General features: G+C 42.0%; 1 protein-coding gene across 1 annotated transcript in view; it reads right to left on the bottom strand.

The window, feature by feature from the left end:
• The window catches only part of nup188 (nucleoporin 188), a 41,902-nt gene that overhangs the window by 4,413 nt on the left and 25,132 nt on the right, over positions 1–12,357 (bottom strand). Inside the window, exons 26-39 of the mRNA XM_062056834.1 lie at positions 12,150–12,319; positions 12,003–12,072; positions 11,858–11,925; positions 10,633–10,831; positions 10,469–10,546; positions 10,310–10,395; positions 6,873–7,018; positions 6,617–6,795; positions 5,343–5,636; positions 5,115–5,267; positions 4,903–5,040; positions 2,424–2,498; positions 2,105–2,338; positions 1,898–2,029 (exon numbers count right to left, since the gene is read on the bottom strand). Coding sequence (XP_061912818.1) covers positions 1,898–2,029; positions 2,105–2,338; positions 2,424–2,498; positions 4,903–5,040; positions 5,115–5,267; positions 5,343–5,636; positions 6,617–6,795; positions 6,873–7,018; positions 10,310–10,395; positions 10,469–10,546; positions 10,633–10,831; positions 11,858–11,925; positions 12,003–12,072; positions 12,150–12,319 — 2,022 coding nt within the window. The remainder of the gene's footprint in view (positions 1–1,897; positions 2,030–2,104; positions 2,339–2,423; positions 2,499–4,902; positions 5,041–5,114; positions 5,268–5,342; positions 5,637–6,616; positions 6,796–6,872; positions 7,019–10,309; positions 10,396–10,468; positions 10,547–10,632; positions 10,832–11,857; positions 11,926–12,002; positions 12,073–12,149; positions 12,320–12,357) is intronic.

Below are 12,357 nucleotides of genomic sequence, written 5' to 3'. Positions count from 1 at the left end.
TCTGCTTACTTTCTCTTTTAACATGTTCCATCTACACTTCTGTTAAAATGTAATAATCACTTATTCTTCTGTTGTTTGATACTTTACATTAGTTTTGGATGATACCACAAATTTGGGTATCAATCAGATACCAAGTAGTTACAGGATCATACATTGGTCATATTCAAAGTCCTCATGTGTCCAGGGACATATTTCCTGAGTTTATAAACATAATATACATTTTTTTTAAACGAAAGAAGATGTGATGCCAAAAAATATTGATGTAATCATAGTAGTATCGACTAGATACGTGCCTGTACTTGATATCATTACAGTGGATGTTAGGTATAGTTCCACCAATGGCGTTTGTTTACATTTTGATGCCGGTGAGCTACGGTGTGTAGTGAAGCATGTTTAGCTATTCCTCGTCCTGCAGTGATAATGATACTTGTAAGAAACTTACTTTATTTGTCACCATGGAGGCCTTGATTAGTGATTCAAAAGTAGCTAAAACACTGCCGACTGCGGATGGACGTTAGCCGCTAGCTCGCTAGCCATGTATTAAAGTACCTCTTCCTGAGGGCATTTCAGTGTTATAATTTCACCTTTATCGTTAGTTTTTAAGCCAAAATGCGTCCATTCTCCCATTTCTGTCTACACACTGTGTCTGCTAGTAAGTACTCTGTGATTGTGTGCCACAGAACATGCTCCTCTGCTCGTAAACCAGCAATGTCACGACGTGACTTCGACATGGGAGCAGGACCGTTACGTTTCAGAGACGGTATCGTACCGAAAATGATTCATTAGTATCGCGGTACTATACTAATACCAGTATACCGTACAACGCTAATACACACATACATCACAAACATATACATACATATATTCACACACATACATAAATAAATACATATATATATATACATACATATACACACACACACACACACATGAGTACCGGTACATAATAATTATAAAAATAATATATAATTAATAATTAACATAATTGGTTATTAATGGCTTTAAATGGGTGTAATTTAGATTTATTTTTTTTAATGATTGGACGTTTTTAAAAAAAAAAAAATTATATCCACAAAGTTAAATGAGCAGTGTTGTGTGACCATTTTTGTAGAATTTTTGTACTGGTTGATTTTTATTTCTACACCATGATAGGGAAGGTTGTTTGGATTAGGTCCTACAAGTCAATGCTGCACTTCATTGACTTAAAAGTTCAATTAAAGGCAGAGTTACTTACGTCGGCGATAAAATTGCATCAATCAGACCCCTGGATATTTATATATGATATGGATACACAGCTACCGGTCTAATTGTTTAGCAAGCTTGTGCCATTTCGCAGGCCAAATTGAAGACACCGGCGGGCCGTAGTTTGGACAACCCTGGTGTAGAACTTAGATCTGTAAGTAAACTTTCTATAAGCAAGCGCTAAAAACTACCGGTACAAGAAAGATGACGGGGAGAAAACACTGTCTGTGGGGGCACGTAAATAGAACGCCGTATCCTGAAGAGACGGCTCAGAAAGCGGCTTGAAGATGGTCTGAAACAATCTATGCAACATTTTGACCAAAGAACCACCATTAAATGTTATGTAGACCAGTGGTCCCCAACCTTTTTGTAGCTGTGGACCGGTCAACGCTCGAAAATTTGTCACACCAATCGGTACCGGGCCGCGGCCCGGTGGTTGGGGACCACTGATGTAGACCACAAGGAAGTGTTTTACATCTAGGAAAAAAATCATGATATGACCTTTTTTATGAAAATAGACCCTCTCATCCACAGTGCACCTAATAGGCCGAAAAATACGGTACATTAAACATATTTTTAGTATCATTTCAACTGATTTGCTACGACAGTATGCCTTTTTGTTTGTATTTGTTTAATGAAAAGAGTGTGGCATTACCTCACTGAGCATGCTCAGAGCCACGTTGATGGTGGCCAGGAGGGTCCCAAAGGAAGGCGCCACATCGGGGTCAAAGGCCGGCGTGGTGAAACTGAGCACAAACAAGGTCCTGTACTCGGCCAGGTCCATGCACTACACACACACACAGACACGTGCACACATTATTTACGCAACATGAGGAAGGGGGCGGGGCTTGGCGGGCCAGACCTGGTCCAGGAGGATCTGGCAGCAGTCGGGTGTGAAATGTTGCAGGCTGGCCAGCGTCTTGCTGAGGATCTTCAGGAGACTGCACTGCACAGCCAACAGCGCCTTTTGCTCCGCCCTCTGCTCCGCCTCCTCCCGCTCGCCTCGGCACGCTATCGCTGGCTCCTTGGAGGGCGTCTGCGGTGGGCGCTGTGTCCTGGCGAGGGGCGTGGGTGGCAAGGACTCGCCATTCTTAGCCTGAAGGGAGAAGAATCAAGTATTTGATGTACTTACGTATGACTACTAATATGAATATTATTATTACTAATAATAAATGTGGGACCTGAAGGTAGTGATGAAGCATCTTCTTACTGTGCAGCAAATATGTGCACGTCTGACACAGGTAGCACAAGTTCACCTGCACAACACAAGAAAACACGCTCAACTGCAGAGAAACCCAAGCGATTAGTTCTTAGCAGGAGACCTTCAAAATAGACATTTAGTTGGAAGCGTTAACATTTAATTGATCTTTTATCTGTATTCAATCAACTTTAATCATTAGTTTAAGTACAAATTATGTCAATATCTTGACAATAATTGACGGGCAGTATTGGTCATACTTCCAATTTTCAATACCATTGAATGATTCCATTTTTGATCACAACTATAATCAGACAAAACATGTACATTTGAAATATTTAAATTATTTCCTACTATTGGCTCTAAATTAAATCCTTTGATTTGAGCCCTTAAAGTCCTCCTGTGTCCAGGGAGTTATTTCCTGAGTTTGTAAACAAAAGCAACAAAATATTTTGTGATAAATAAATAAATATTGTTTTACCCAGCTCGACCATATACTGATAATAAACTTGGTATCATTACTGTCGATATTTATATCAATGCGCCCAGTCCTGCTTACATCCAAGAGGTCTAGTTTAGCAGTAAGCATAAGAATAATCCCCTCAATTCCCCCCCAAAAAAGGATTAACTCGCTGGAATATAAAGAGAATATAAAATACATCCGTAAACGTGGATGCAAATGCAAAAGTGGAATATAATTATCTGTACAGTAAATCTATTTATATCTGCACCTTCTTTTGTAAATGCAGACACCCTACATCTTATTGCTCTTTTATCCTGCATCACAACGAGCTAATGCAACGAAATTTCGTTCTTATCTGTACTGTAAAGTTCAAATTTGAATAACAATAAAGGAAGTCTAAGTCTCTAATGGAATATTTCTACAGTGAAATACAAAACATTTTTAACCTTTTTATATCCTCCTACAGTGTGTAGTGCAGGAACATGCTCCTCGACCTCCAGTCATAATGATACTTGTAAGAAACGGGTTTACTCGCTATCATGGAGGCGAAGATCGCTGACTTAGAAGTGGCTTTGCACTGTGGAGGGATGTTAGCCGCTAGCGAGAATGCTACAATGCGTCACTGCCAAATTTGCAGACGCAGCTCGAATGTGTGGCCAACATGCATTATCAGAATATATTAACGGTAGGGCTGGGCGATATATCGAATATACTCTATATATCGCGGGTTTGTCTCTGTGCGATATAGAAATGACTATATCGTGATATTCGAGTATACGTTCTCACGCAGTTGCTTTTAGCTGCGGGCATTACACTACAGGCATTTTTCACTCTTTCTTGTCTCCTTCTCACATAGAGATAAAACAAGCGCACCTTCTTACATACGTCACATACTGTCGCGCATGCAACATCATACGCCATCGCGGAGCAGAGAGGTAGCGGCATGGGTAACATTAGCTGTGATGCTAGCGGAGCGGTGCGAGTGGTAATACGAGAGAAAGAAGGTGCAAATCTAGTAACAAATGAAGGAAGAATAATTAATTCCCAAGAAAAACAGCACGGGGTCCATCGTCTGGCGGTGGTTTGGCTTCAAGCGGGAATATGTTGAACAGACAACCGTAATTTGTCAAGTATGTGGCAGAAGCGTTGCTACAAAAAGTAGCATTACTGCTAATTTGTAGCATCATTTGAAAAGTCACCCGCTAGAGAATAAGGAGTGCTTGAAACTCCGCATGTCAACATCTCCGGCCGGTGCCACACCAACAAAATGCAGAAGCGACCAGCACTGACCCAATTGAGGCTGGCGTCTTCCATTTCCACATCAACACCGTATGAAAAAAATAGTCAACAACAGAAGGAGATAACGTCCCTAGTAAACTACCACATAGTGAAGGACACACACTATTTGATTTCCTATTATGCATCTAATTCTTATTTGACAGTTTTTGAAATATCTTGTGTGACATCATGCACAAAAGTGCACTTTATTTGTTTTATAATATTGTAGTGCCGTTCTGTACAAAAACAGCACTTTAATTTAGTGTTGTTCTGATATGTCATCTTAGTGACATCATGCACAAAAGTGCACTAATAGCTTGTTTTAAAATGTCTCTGACAATCTTGCACTTTCTGTTTTGGAAATTACATGAATGTTTGTGCCACTGCTTAATAACCGTTTAATAAATACAGTTTTGGTAAATTGACTTAGTTGTGATTTCCCTCTCTGCATGAAAGTTTAAAATTAGCATATATTAATGCAGTATGAACAAGAATGTTTTAATGTAGACACATAGAATCCTCATACTGCTGTGATTATATGCATCAAGTGTTAATTCAAGGCAAAGGTAAAATATCGAGATGTATATTGTGTATCGTGACATGGCCTAAAAATATTGAGATAATAAAAGGCCAGCCCTAATTAACGGTATTAAAAAGTATTGTCGTCAAATTGACATCATCAATATCGCGCAGCTCTAATGACATATGTTTTTCACCTCACCTGAACGTCGTGGAGCAGTTTGGGCAAGTGGAACTGCCACTCGCTGCAAAAACTGGAGAGCTGCAGCAGGAAGCCGACTGTGTGGTCGGCCTCGTCCAGACAAGCCAGACTCTGAACCGTCCTGACAGCGTTCAAACACTGCGCACAGAGGAAGACGACAGTTGTACTTTTGAAGTTCTTTGTCGTCCCTGTCTAAAGGTGCTTGAACTCACCTGCAGGATGCGCTCCTGGTGCACGCCGACAAAGTCCAACGCCTCGTTGATGAAGTTGTAACGCAGCGTCTTGAGGAGACTCTCCATCAAAGACATGCACAGGCGGTAGACGCCAGGCCAGCACGCAGAGTCCTGAGACTTGCGGGTGAAACTCTGTTCGAAAGGACGCCGCAGTTTCAGTGCTAATGCGTGGGAAATTCCCAAACACACTAAAGGAGGTGCTGCTACCTGCGAGCTTCCGTTGGGGGAGCCTTCATAGACGCCGAGGAGAGGGAGACATATTGTTTGGATGACGCCCGCTCCTGCGACGGCCGATGCCCCCTGGAGAGTGCGCGCCAGCGTGAGCAGCAGGTGCAGCGCCGCCTCGGTGAAGTAGAGGTTCTGCTTGGATCGAAGGCTGAGCTCCATGGCGCTCAGCACTGACGGCAGCACCGGCACCTTCCTCATCACCGACACCCAGTGCTCGCCGTCTTCGTCGGCGCGACACAGCTCCTTGGCCAGGTGGAGCGCCAGCACGCACACCTGCGGGACAGCCGGGAAGTTGAACGTGAAGTAGGGCTGGGCGATATATCGATATACTCGATATATCGCGGGTTTGTCTCTGTGCGATATAGAAAATGACTATATCGTGATATTCGAGTATACGTTCTCACGCAGTTGCTTTTAGCTGCGGGGCATTAAACTGCATGCGTTTCTCACTCTTTCCTGTCTCTCCTTCCACAGAGACTAAAACAAGCGCACCTTCTTACATAAGTACGTCCCATACTGTCACGTGAGCAACGTCACACGGTCCCAGACAGGTAGCGACATGGTAACGTTAGCTGTGATGCTAACAGCTGACGGTGTGGTTTGAGAGGTAATACGAGAGAAAGAATGTGCGAATCTGGTAACAAATGGAGGAATAATTAATTCCCAAGAAAAACAGCACGGTGTCCATCGTCTAGCGGTGGTTTGGCTTCAAGCGGGAAGATGTCTTCACATGTCAACATCTCCGTTCGGTGCCACATCAACTAAATGCCGAAGCAACTATTTCCACATCAACACCGTAGGACATATACTATTTGATATGCAGCTCATTTTTATGTGACACGTATTGAAATATCTTGTGTCATCATGCACAAAAGTGCACTTATAGCTTGTTTTAAAATGTCTCTAACAATCTTGCACTTTGTTTTGAAATGACATGATTGTTTGTGGCACTGCTTAATAACTGTTTAATAAATACAGTTTTGCTAAATTGACTTAGTTGTGATTTCCCTCTCTGCATGAAAGTTTAAAATGAGCATATATTAATGCAGTATGAACAAGAATGTTTTAATGTAGACACATAGAATCATCATACTGGTGTGATTATATGTATCAAGTGTTCATTCAAGGCTAAGGCAAAATATCGAGATATATATCGTGTATCGCGATATGGCCTAAAAAATATTGAGATATTAAAAAAAGGCCATATCGCCCAGCCCTAACGTGAAGACAAAAAGGACACGACTCGGACGTACCCCGTCTCTCTGGTCCTTCTGGGGTCCGCGAGGAACGTCCGTCTCCATGCTGTCCTCGTCTTCCGGGGGTTCCAACGAGCGCTGGACGTGACGTGTGTTGTCGATGAGCGCCAAGGCCTCGTCTTTGACCGTCTCGCACACTGAAGACAGCAACTGGGGCAGCTGGGAAATCTCACCGCCTGGCTCACACATACATTATCTTCCTCCTTGTAACCATGACAACGAGATTGAATTACATGTTTAAACTCGACCGTACCGTTGAGCCCTTGGATCTGCAGCACGGAAATGAGTGCAGATAATATTTTGGCTTTGGTCCTCTCCATCATCTGCTGGTCAGCTTGCAGGACACACTCCAGGATGAGGGACAGCGGGGACAGTACGTCAGGGGCCGTGGCCACCACGCTGGAGAGGACAACAAAGAATGAAGGCTTGTCCGTTGACTAATAGATACAGTCAAAGACCTGACTGAAATAAGGTAAAGCATAACAAGCTTTGCAGGGAGAATAAATAAAGGTGGTGTCAAGAAAACTTTACAAATATTGTATTATGAGCCCAGCTCGAAGTGAAACCGCTTTAAGCTACATTTAAACCAGTGTGGGTGGCACTGGGAGCTGGTGGGTAAAGTGTCCTGCCCAAGGACACGACAACAGTGATCAAAATAGCGGCAGCGGGGATCGAACCTGGAACCCTCAAGTTGCTGGCACAGCCGCTCTACCAACCGAGCCACGCGGTAACGCATTTTAATCAAGCATTCGAGCTGTGTCTTGAAAATTTGACAGCAACAAGCGAACAAACACGTGCTCAATGCAATGTAGTTTTCCAACTAGCGACTAACGTCCCTCCACAGTGCTAAGCCACTACTTCTAAGTCTATGTGTGGCAAATAAATTACATGTCTTATAAGTATCATTCCTGGAAGACGAGGAATAGCTAACCATGCTACACACTGCAGGAGGATAAGCTAACTGCAAACTAGAGCTCTTCAATGTAAACAGGGGTGGGCGGATCAATACAAACATTGACGATACCAAGTATAGTATCAGCATATGGTTGACTCGATACTACAATTGACATTTCTTATCATCCAAATTGTATTATTTTATTTTAAATTAGAGCCAATAGTAGTTAGTTATATACATTTTAATTGACATTGTTAAAAGAGCCATCCTGTGTTTTTGTCGAATTACAATTGTGATCAAAATGTAATCATTAAGTGATCTTAAAATTTCAAGTGTTTCAAAGTATTGGTTTTACCAACACTGCCCCATGGAATTATTTGGTTTTGGATCAATACCCAAATTTATAGTATCGCCTAAAATGCGAATTTTAAGTATCCAAACAACAAAGAAAAGGTGTTTATTACATTTTAACAAAAGTGTAGCTGGAATATTTTACAACCGAAAGTAACCAAATATGAATAGTAAATTAAAAAGTAGATTAAAAATAGTTTTAATAAAATAATACAACAGGAATCGAAACTATATTAAAGGGGCTGTTTGAAACATTTACACAGATAGAGGGCGCCAACTTTGCAATGTATTTTACACAGTGTATGTGCCCTCTTATAGGCCTACTGAAACCCACTACTACCGACCACGCAGTCTGATAGTTTATATATCAATGATGAAATCTTAACATTGCAACACATGCCAATACGGCCGGGTTAACTTATAAAGTGCAATTTAAAATTTCCCGCTAAACTTCCGGTTGGAAAAGTCTATGTATGATGACGTATGCGCGTGACGTCACGACGGCAACGGAAGTATTCGTACCCAATGTGTCAACATACAAACTGCTCTGTTTTCATCGAACAATTCCACAGTATTCTGGACATCTGTGTTGGTGAATCTTTTGCAATTTGTTTAATGGACAATGGAGACTGCAAATAAGAAAGTTGTAGGTGCGATCGGTGTATTAGCAGCGGACTACAGCAACACAATCAGGAGGTTGTGTTGTGTTTGAGCTGGATACAAGACGCACTACCGTGAGTACAGGTTTGGCTTCCAAACATTTGATCGCTTGCCCGTACGTGCGTGTCGCTATGTGCATGTCACGTACGTAACTTTGGGGAAATATATGTTTCTTGCCGACTCTGATGGCGGCGGGGGTGTCGTCAAAAGCTACAACGCCCGCCGCCGCTCCGTAGTTAGCTTCAATTGTTAAGCTTCGCCAAGCTGGAAATTATTAACCGTGTATTTACATGTTCATGGTTTGATAGTATTGTTGATCTTCTGTCTATCCTTCCAGTCAGGGTTTTTTTTAAATTTTGTTTCTATCTGCATTTGAGCCCGATGCTATCACGTTAGCTCCGTAGCTAAAGTGCATCAGATGTATTGTCGTGGAGATAAAAGTCACTGTGAATGTCCATTTCGCGTTCTCGACTCTCATTTTCAAGAGGATATAGTATCCGAGGTGGTTTAAAATATAAATCCGTGATCCACAATAGAAAAAGGAGAGTGTGTGGAATCCAATGAGACCTTGTACCTAAGTTACGGTCAGAGCGAAAAAAGATACACCCTGCACTGCTTCTCTAGTCCTTCACTCTAACGTTCCTAATCCACGAATCTTTCATCCTCGCTCAAATTAATGGGGTAATCGTCGCTTTCTCGGTCCGAATCTCTCTCGCTCCATTGTAAACAACGGGGAATTGTGAGGAATCCTTCCTCCTGTGACGTCACGCTACTTCCGGTATAGGCAAGGCTTTTTCTTATCAGCGACCAAAAGTTGCGAACTTTATAGTCGTTGTTCTATACTAAATCCTTTCAGCAAAAATATGGCAATATCGCGAAATGATCAAGTATGACACAGAGTGATCTGCTATCCCCGTTTAAATTAAAAAAATTCATTTCAGTAGGCCTTTATGGCTTCTCCTTTGTAATGACATAATTACATAAGTACATAACACATGCACACGCATTAGCATGAGGTGTTGTTAGCTAATAATAGTAATTTGCACAGCTAGCATTAGCTGTCATTGAATGTATATTCTATCTTAACAACAACATGACTGCAAATAGTTTGTTGCTTCTCTTGGACTGATTTTGTATGTGTGCACCCGCTCCCTGCGCGTACCTGTTGATGAGACAAAGTTAGCGACAGCCGTGACACCAATCATTTTAACCGGGCCGGTAAAAAAAGATTTAAGACAAACTTTGTAACTGTGTAAAATGTAGACAATTGTCTAACAAATTTGTTCTATTAAACCACTAACGGTCATTATTATTGTATTTTTTTGCTTTAATAAAAATGTTACCGTGAGGACGTTGAAAAGGGTATCTTTAATGCAGTCGGAGCCTTTGTAATCCGTTTTTAAAATGCTTTTATTATAATTTCCATACCAAATAATATGTTGTGATATCATTGTCACAGAAGGCTGCAATAGATATCGCAATATCGATTTCAGGCCATATTGCCTAGCCCTATCCCCCTTGCTTTGTTTGTTTGATTAACAGTACTGTGTAATTGTATATTGTGTTCAGAGTGTACAAACTTTTACTAAAATGTCAACTTTTGTCAAGGCTGTAACCCATTACTGATACTTAATTGTTTATTATGGATTAATTTGCTTCAATATAACTTGTCTACTTAAGAAGCCTGTTTAGGAACCAATTAAGTCGGTAAATCAAGGTTCCACTAATGACTAAAGTTAGACTAAAACCAGAAATCTTTGACTAAAACAAAAATTAGCGCTTACCTTCGCCACTGTTTGAGCAGGACAAGGAGCAGCGTGGCCATCATGGAGCCGAGGCGAAGACACGGCAGAGACATTGGTCTGGTCAGCTGAGTGGAAGACAAAGTGGACTTAGCTTCAGCAAAGCCGAGGATGAAGACTAGAAGAGGAGGAGGAGCTCACAGCAGCTTTGGTGGCGTCCAGCACATCTATAAAAAGCTTCATCTTGGTTTGGTTGTCAGTCAGCTGCATCACGTCAGACTAAAAAAGGTAAGACAGCATCACTGCAGATCACTGTGGCAACACATCATCATCATCATCATCACCGCCGCCGCCGCCGGCCTTACGTGACTGGTGGCGAGAATGAGCAGCATGCGCCAGGCCAGCATCAGCATGTGGGTCTGCTCAGGAAAGTAGCACACGCCCTCGTCCTCCATGGCCGCCACATGGCAAACCAGTGACTTAACGTACTGCGACCAGCACTCGTAGCGCCGCGTGTTGGAGAACTTCTGCAGGCCGTCCTTTAGAGACGCCTCCAAGGAGCCGCTGCAACCATGCAGACGAATGAAAAATGTGTTTACTGACTAGTTTAAAGGGGGGAACTGCAATTGGAATTTTGTCTATCGTTCAGAATCCTTACGCAAGACAAGCATATGTTTATTTTTTATTAATGAATTCGAACTCGTAAATAACCGCTAGCAACAGTCAGCTAACAATGGAGGTAATAGGGTTTTTAAAAACATCCAAAAACCTCCATCAAAGCTTTATATGAACACCGTAAGTTTATATGTAATGTAGTAATAGGCACATTCATAACAACATGCAATATTTACGTACTTTGCTCATTTGAGCATATGACAGCGTATTGACTTTACAGACGTATTACGTTCCTTTTTCTATCTACTAATCATGAAAGACAACAAAGACTACTTTAGGACAAATGATGATCCAGAAACTTATATTTTTGAGCCTGAATATAAGGAGAATGACCTACAAGTTTTAGAAGCTGTGTGAAAAGCAGATCCAGCAAGTAGCATTTCTGCTAAGTGCTAAACAAGAAATACAAACAATGAACATAAAACAATAATTTACTGTACAATCTCTAATCAACTTTCACCAAATCAGAGGTGATGCAGCAACTCACCGGCACAGTATGTCAATAGCTGCAGAAGTCTACCAAGTCAGTTTCCTTGTGTGTTAAACATACTTTGCCTATTAAGCTGATTCTGAGCGAGTTACCTCTCTGTGATCACTGCGCCGCTAAAAGTAGTTCCTCAGCGTTAGCACTTCACGAGATGTAAATGGGCTATTGTTGGCGGTTTTAGTTCTTTTAGAGGGCTTTATGGGCGCAATAGATTATTCCTGTTAGCTGCATTTTTAGCCACCTCATACTTGCCGTATTTTACAAATCAGAATGCATTTAAAAAAGTAGTTTTGTAGTTGTAGTTTTGTGAATGATAAGCAAAATTCCAAAAAGTGCAGTTCCCCTTAAAGCAGATAGTTTGGTGTTTCCCCAGCTGAAAACTAAATTATTCGTTGGTGGCTGAGAAGGAAGGACGTTCAAAAGTTTACCTGTGGACGTAGAATATTTCCAGGCCGACAATTTTCATGGCAAAGGCGCACGTTTCTAGAACACAAGGCTGCAGGGAAAAGTGTGCGTATTAAAACCACTAATTACAAAAATGCAAATCAAGTGCAAAAGAACATTTGTGCAAACCTCAGTGGTGTCTGAAGGTGGCGCCAGGGTTCCAAAAAGTGGTGTAGTCAAGTTCTCCCAAAACCTGTCTCTGTGTTGAAAAAAAAATAGTCGTGTGACTCAACTCGTCATCAACCGAAGATGTGCGTGAGGTGCTAAGCGTTTTACTTGGTGCGTAGGACAGAGATGGCGCTGTCGCGGCGGTCCTGCCACAGCGCCAGGAGGAAGGCTAGGGCAGCGCGGTGGAGCAGTGGGGGGCACCAGTACTTGCCCTGCTGCTTGGAGTCAATCAGGTCGAGCACCACGTGAAGGCAGCTCCACTCGCCCAGCAGGAACTCCTGCAAGGTAGTTGGAGAGTTCACATTTCAAGCATTTG

Source organism: Entelurus aequoreus, linkage group LG08, assembly GCF_033978785.1.
Source record: "Entelurus aequoreus isolate RoL-2023_Sb linkage group LG08, RoL_Eaeq_v1.1, whole genome shotgun sequence".
Lineage (NCBI taxonomy): Eukaryota > Metazoa > Chordata > Actinopteri > Syngnathiformes > Syngnathidae > Entelurus > Entelurus aequoreus.
This window is presented reverse-complemented; position numbering and strand designations above follow the sequence as displayed.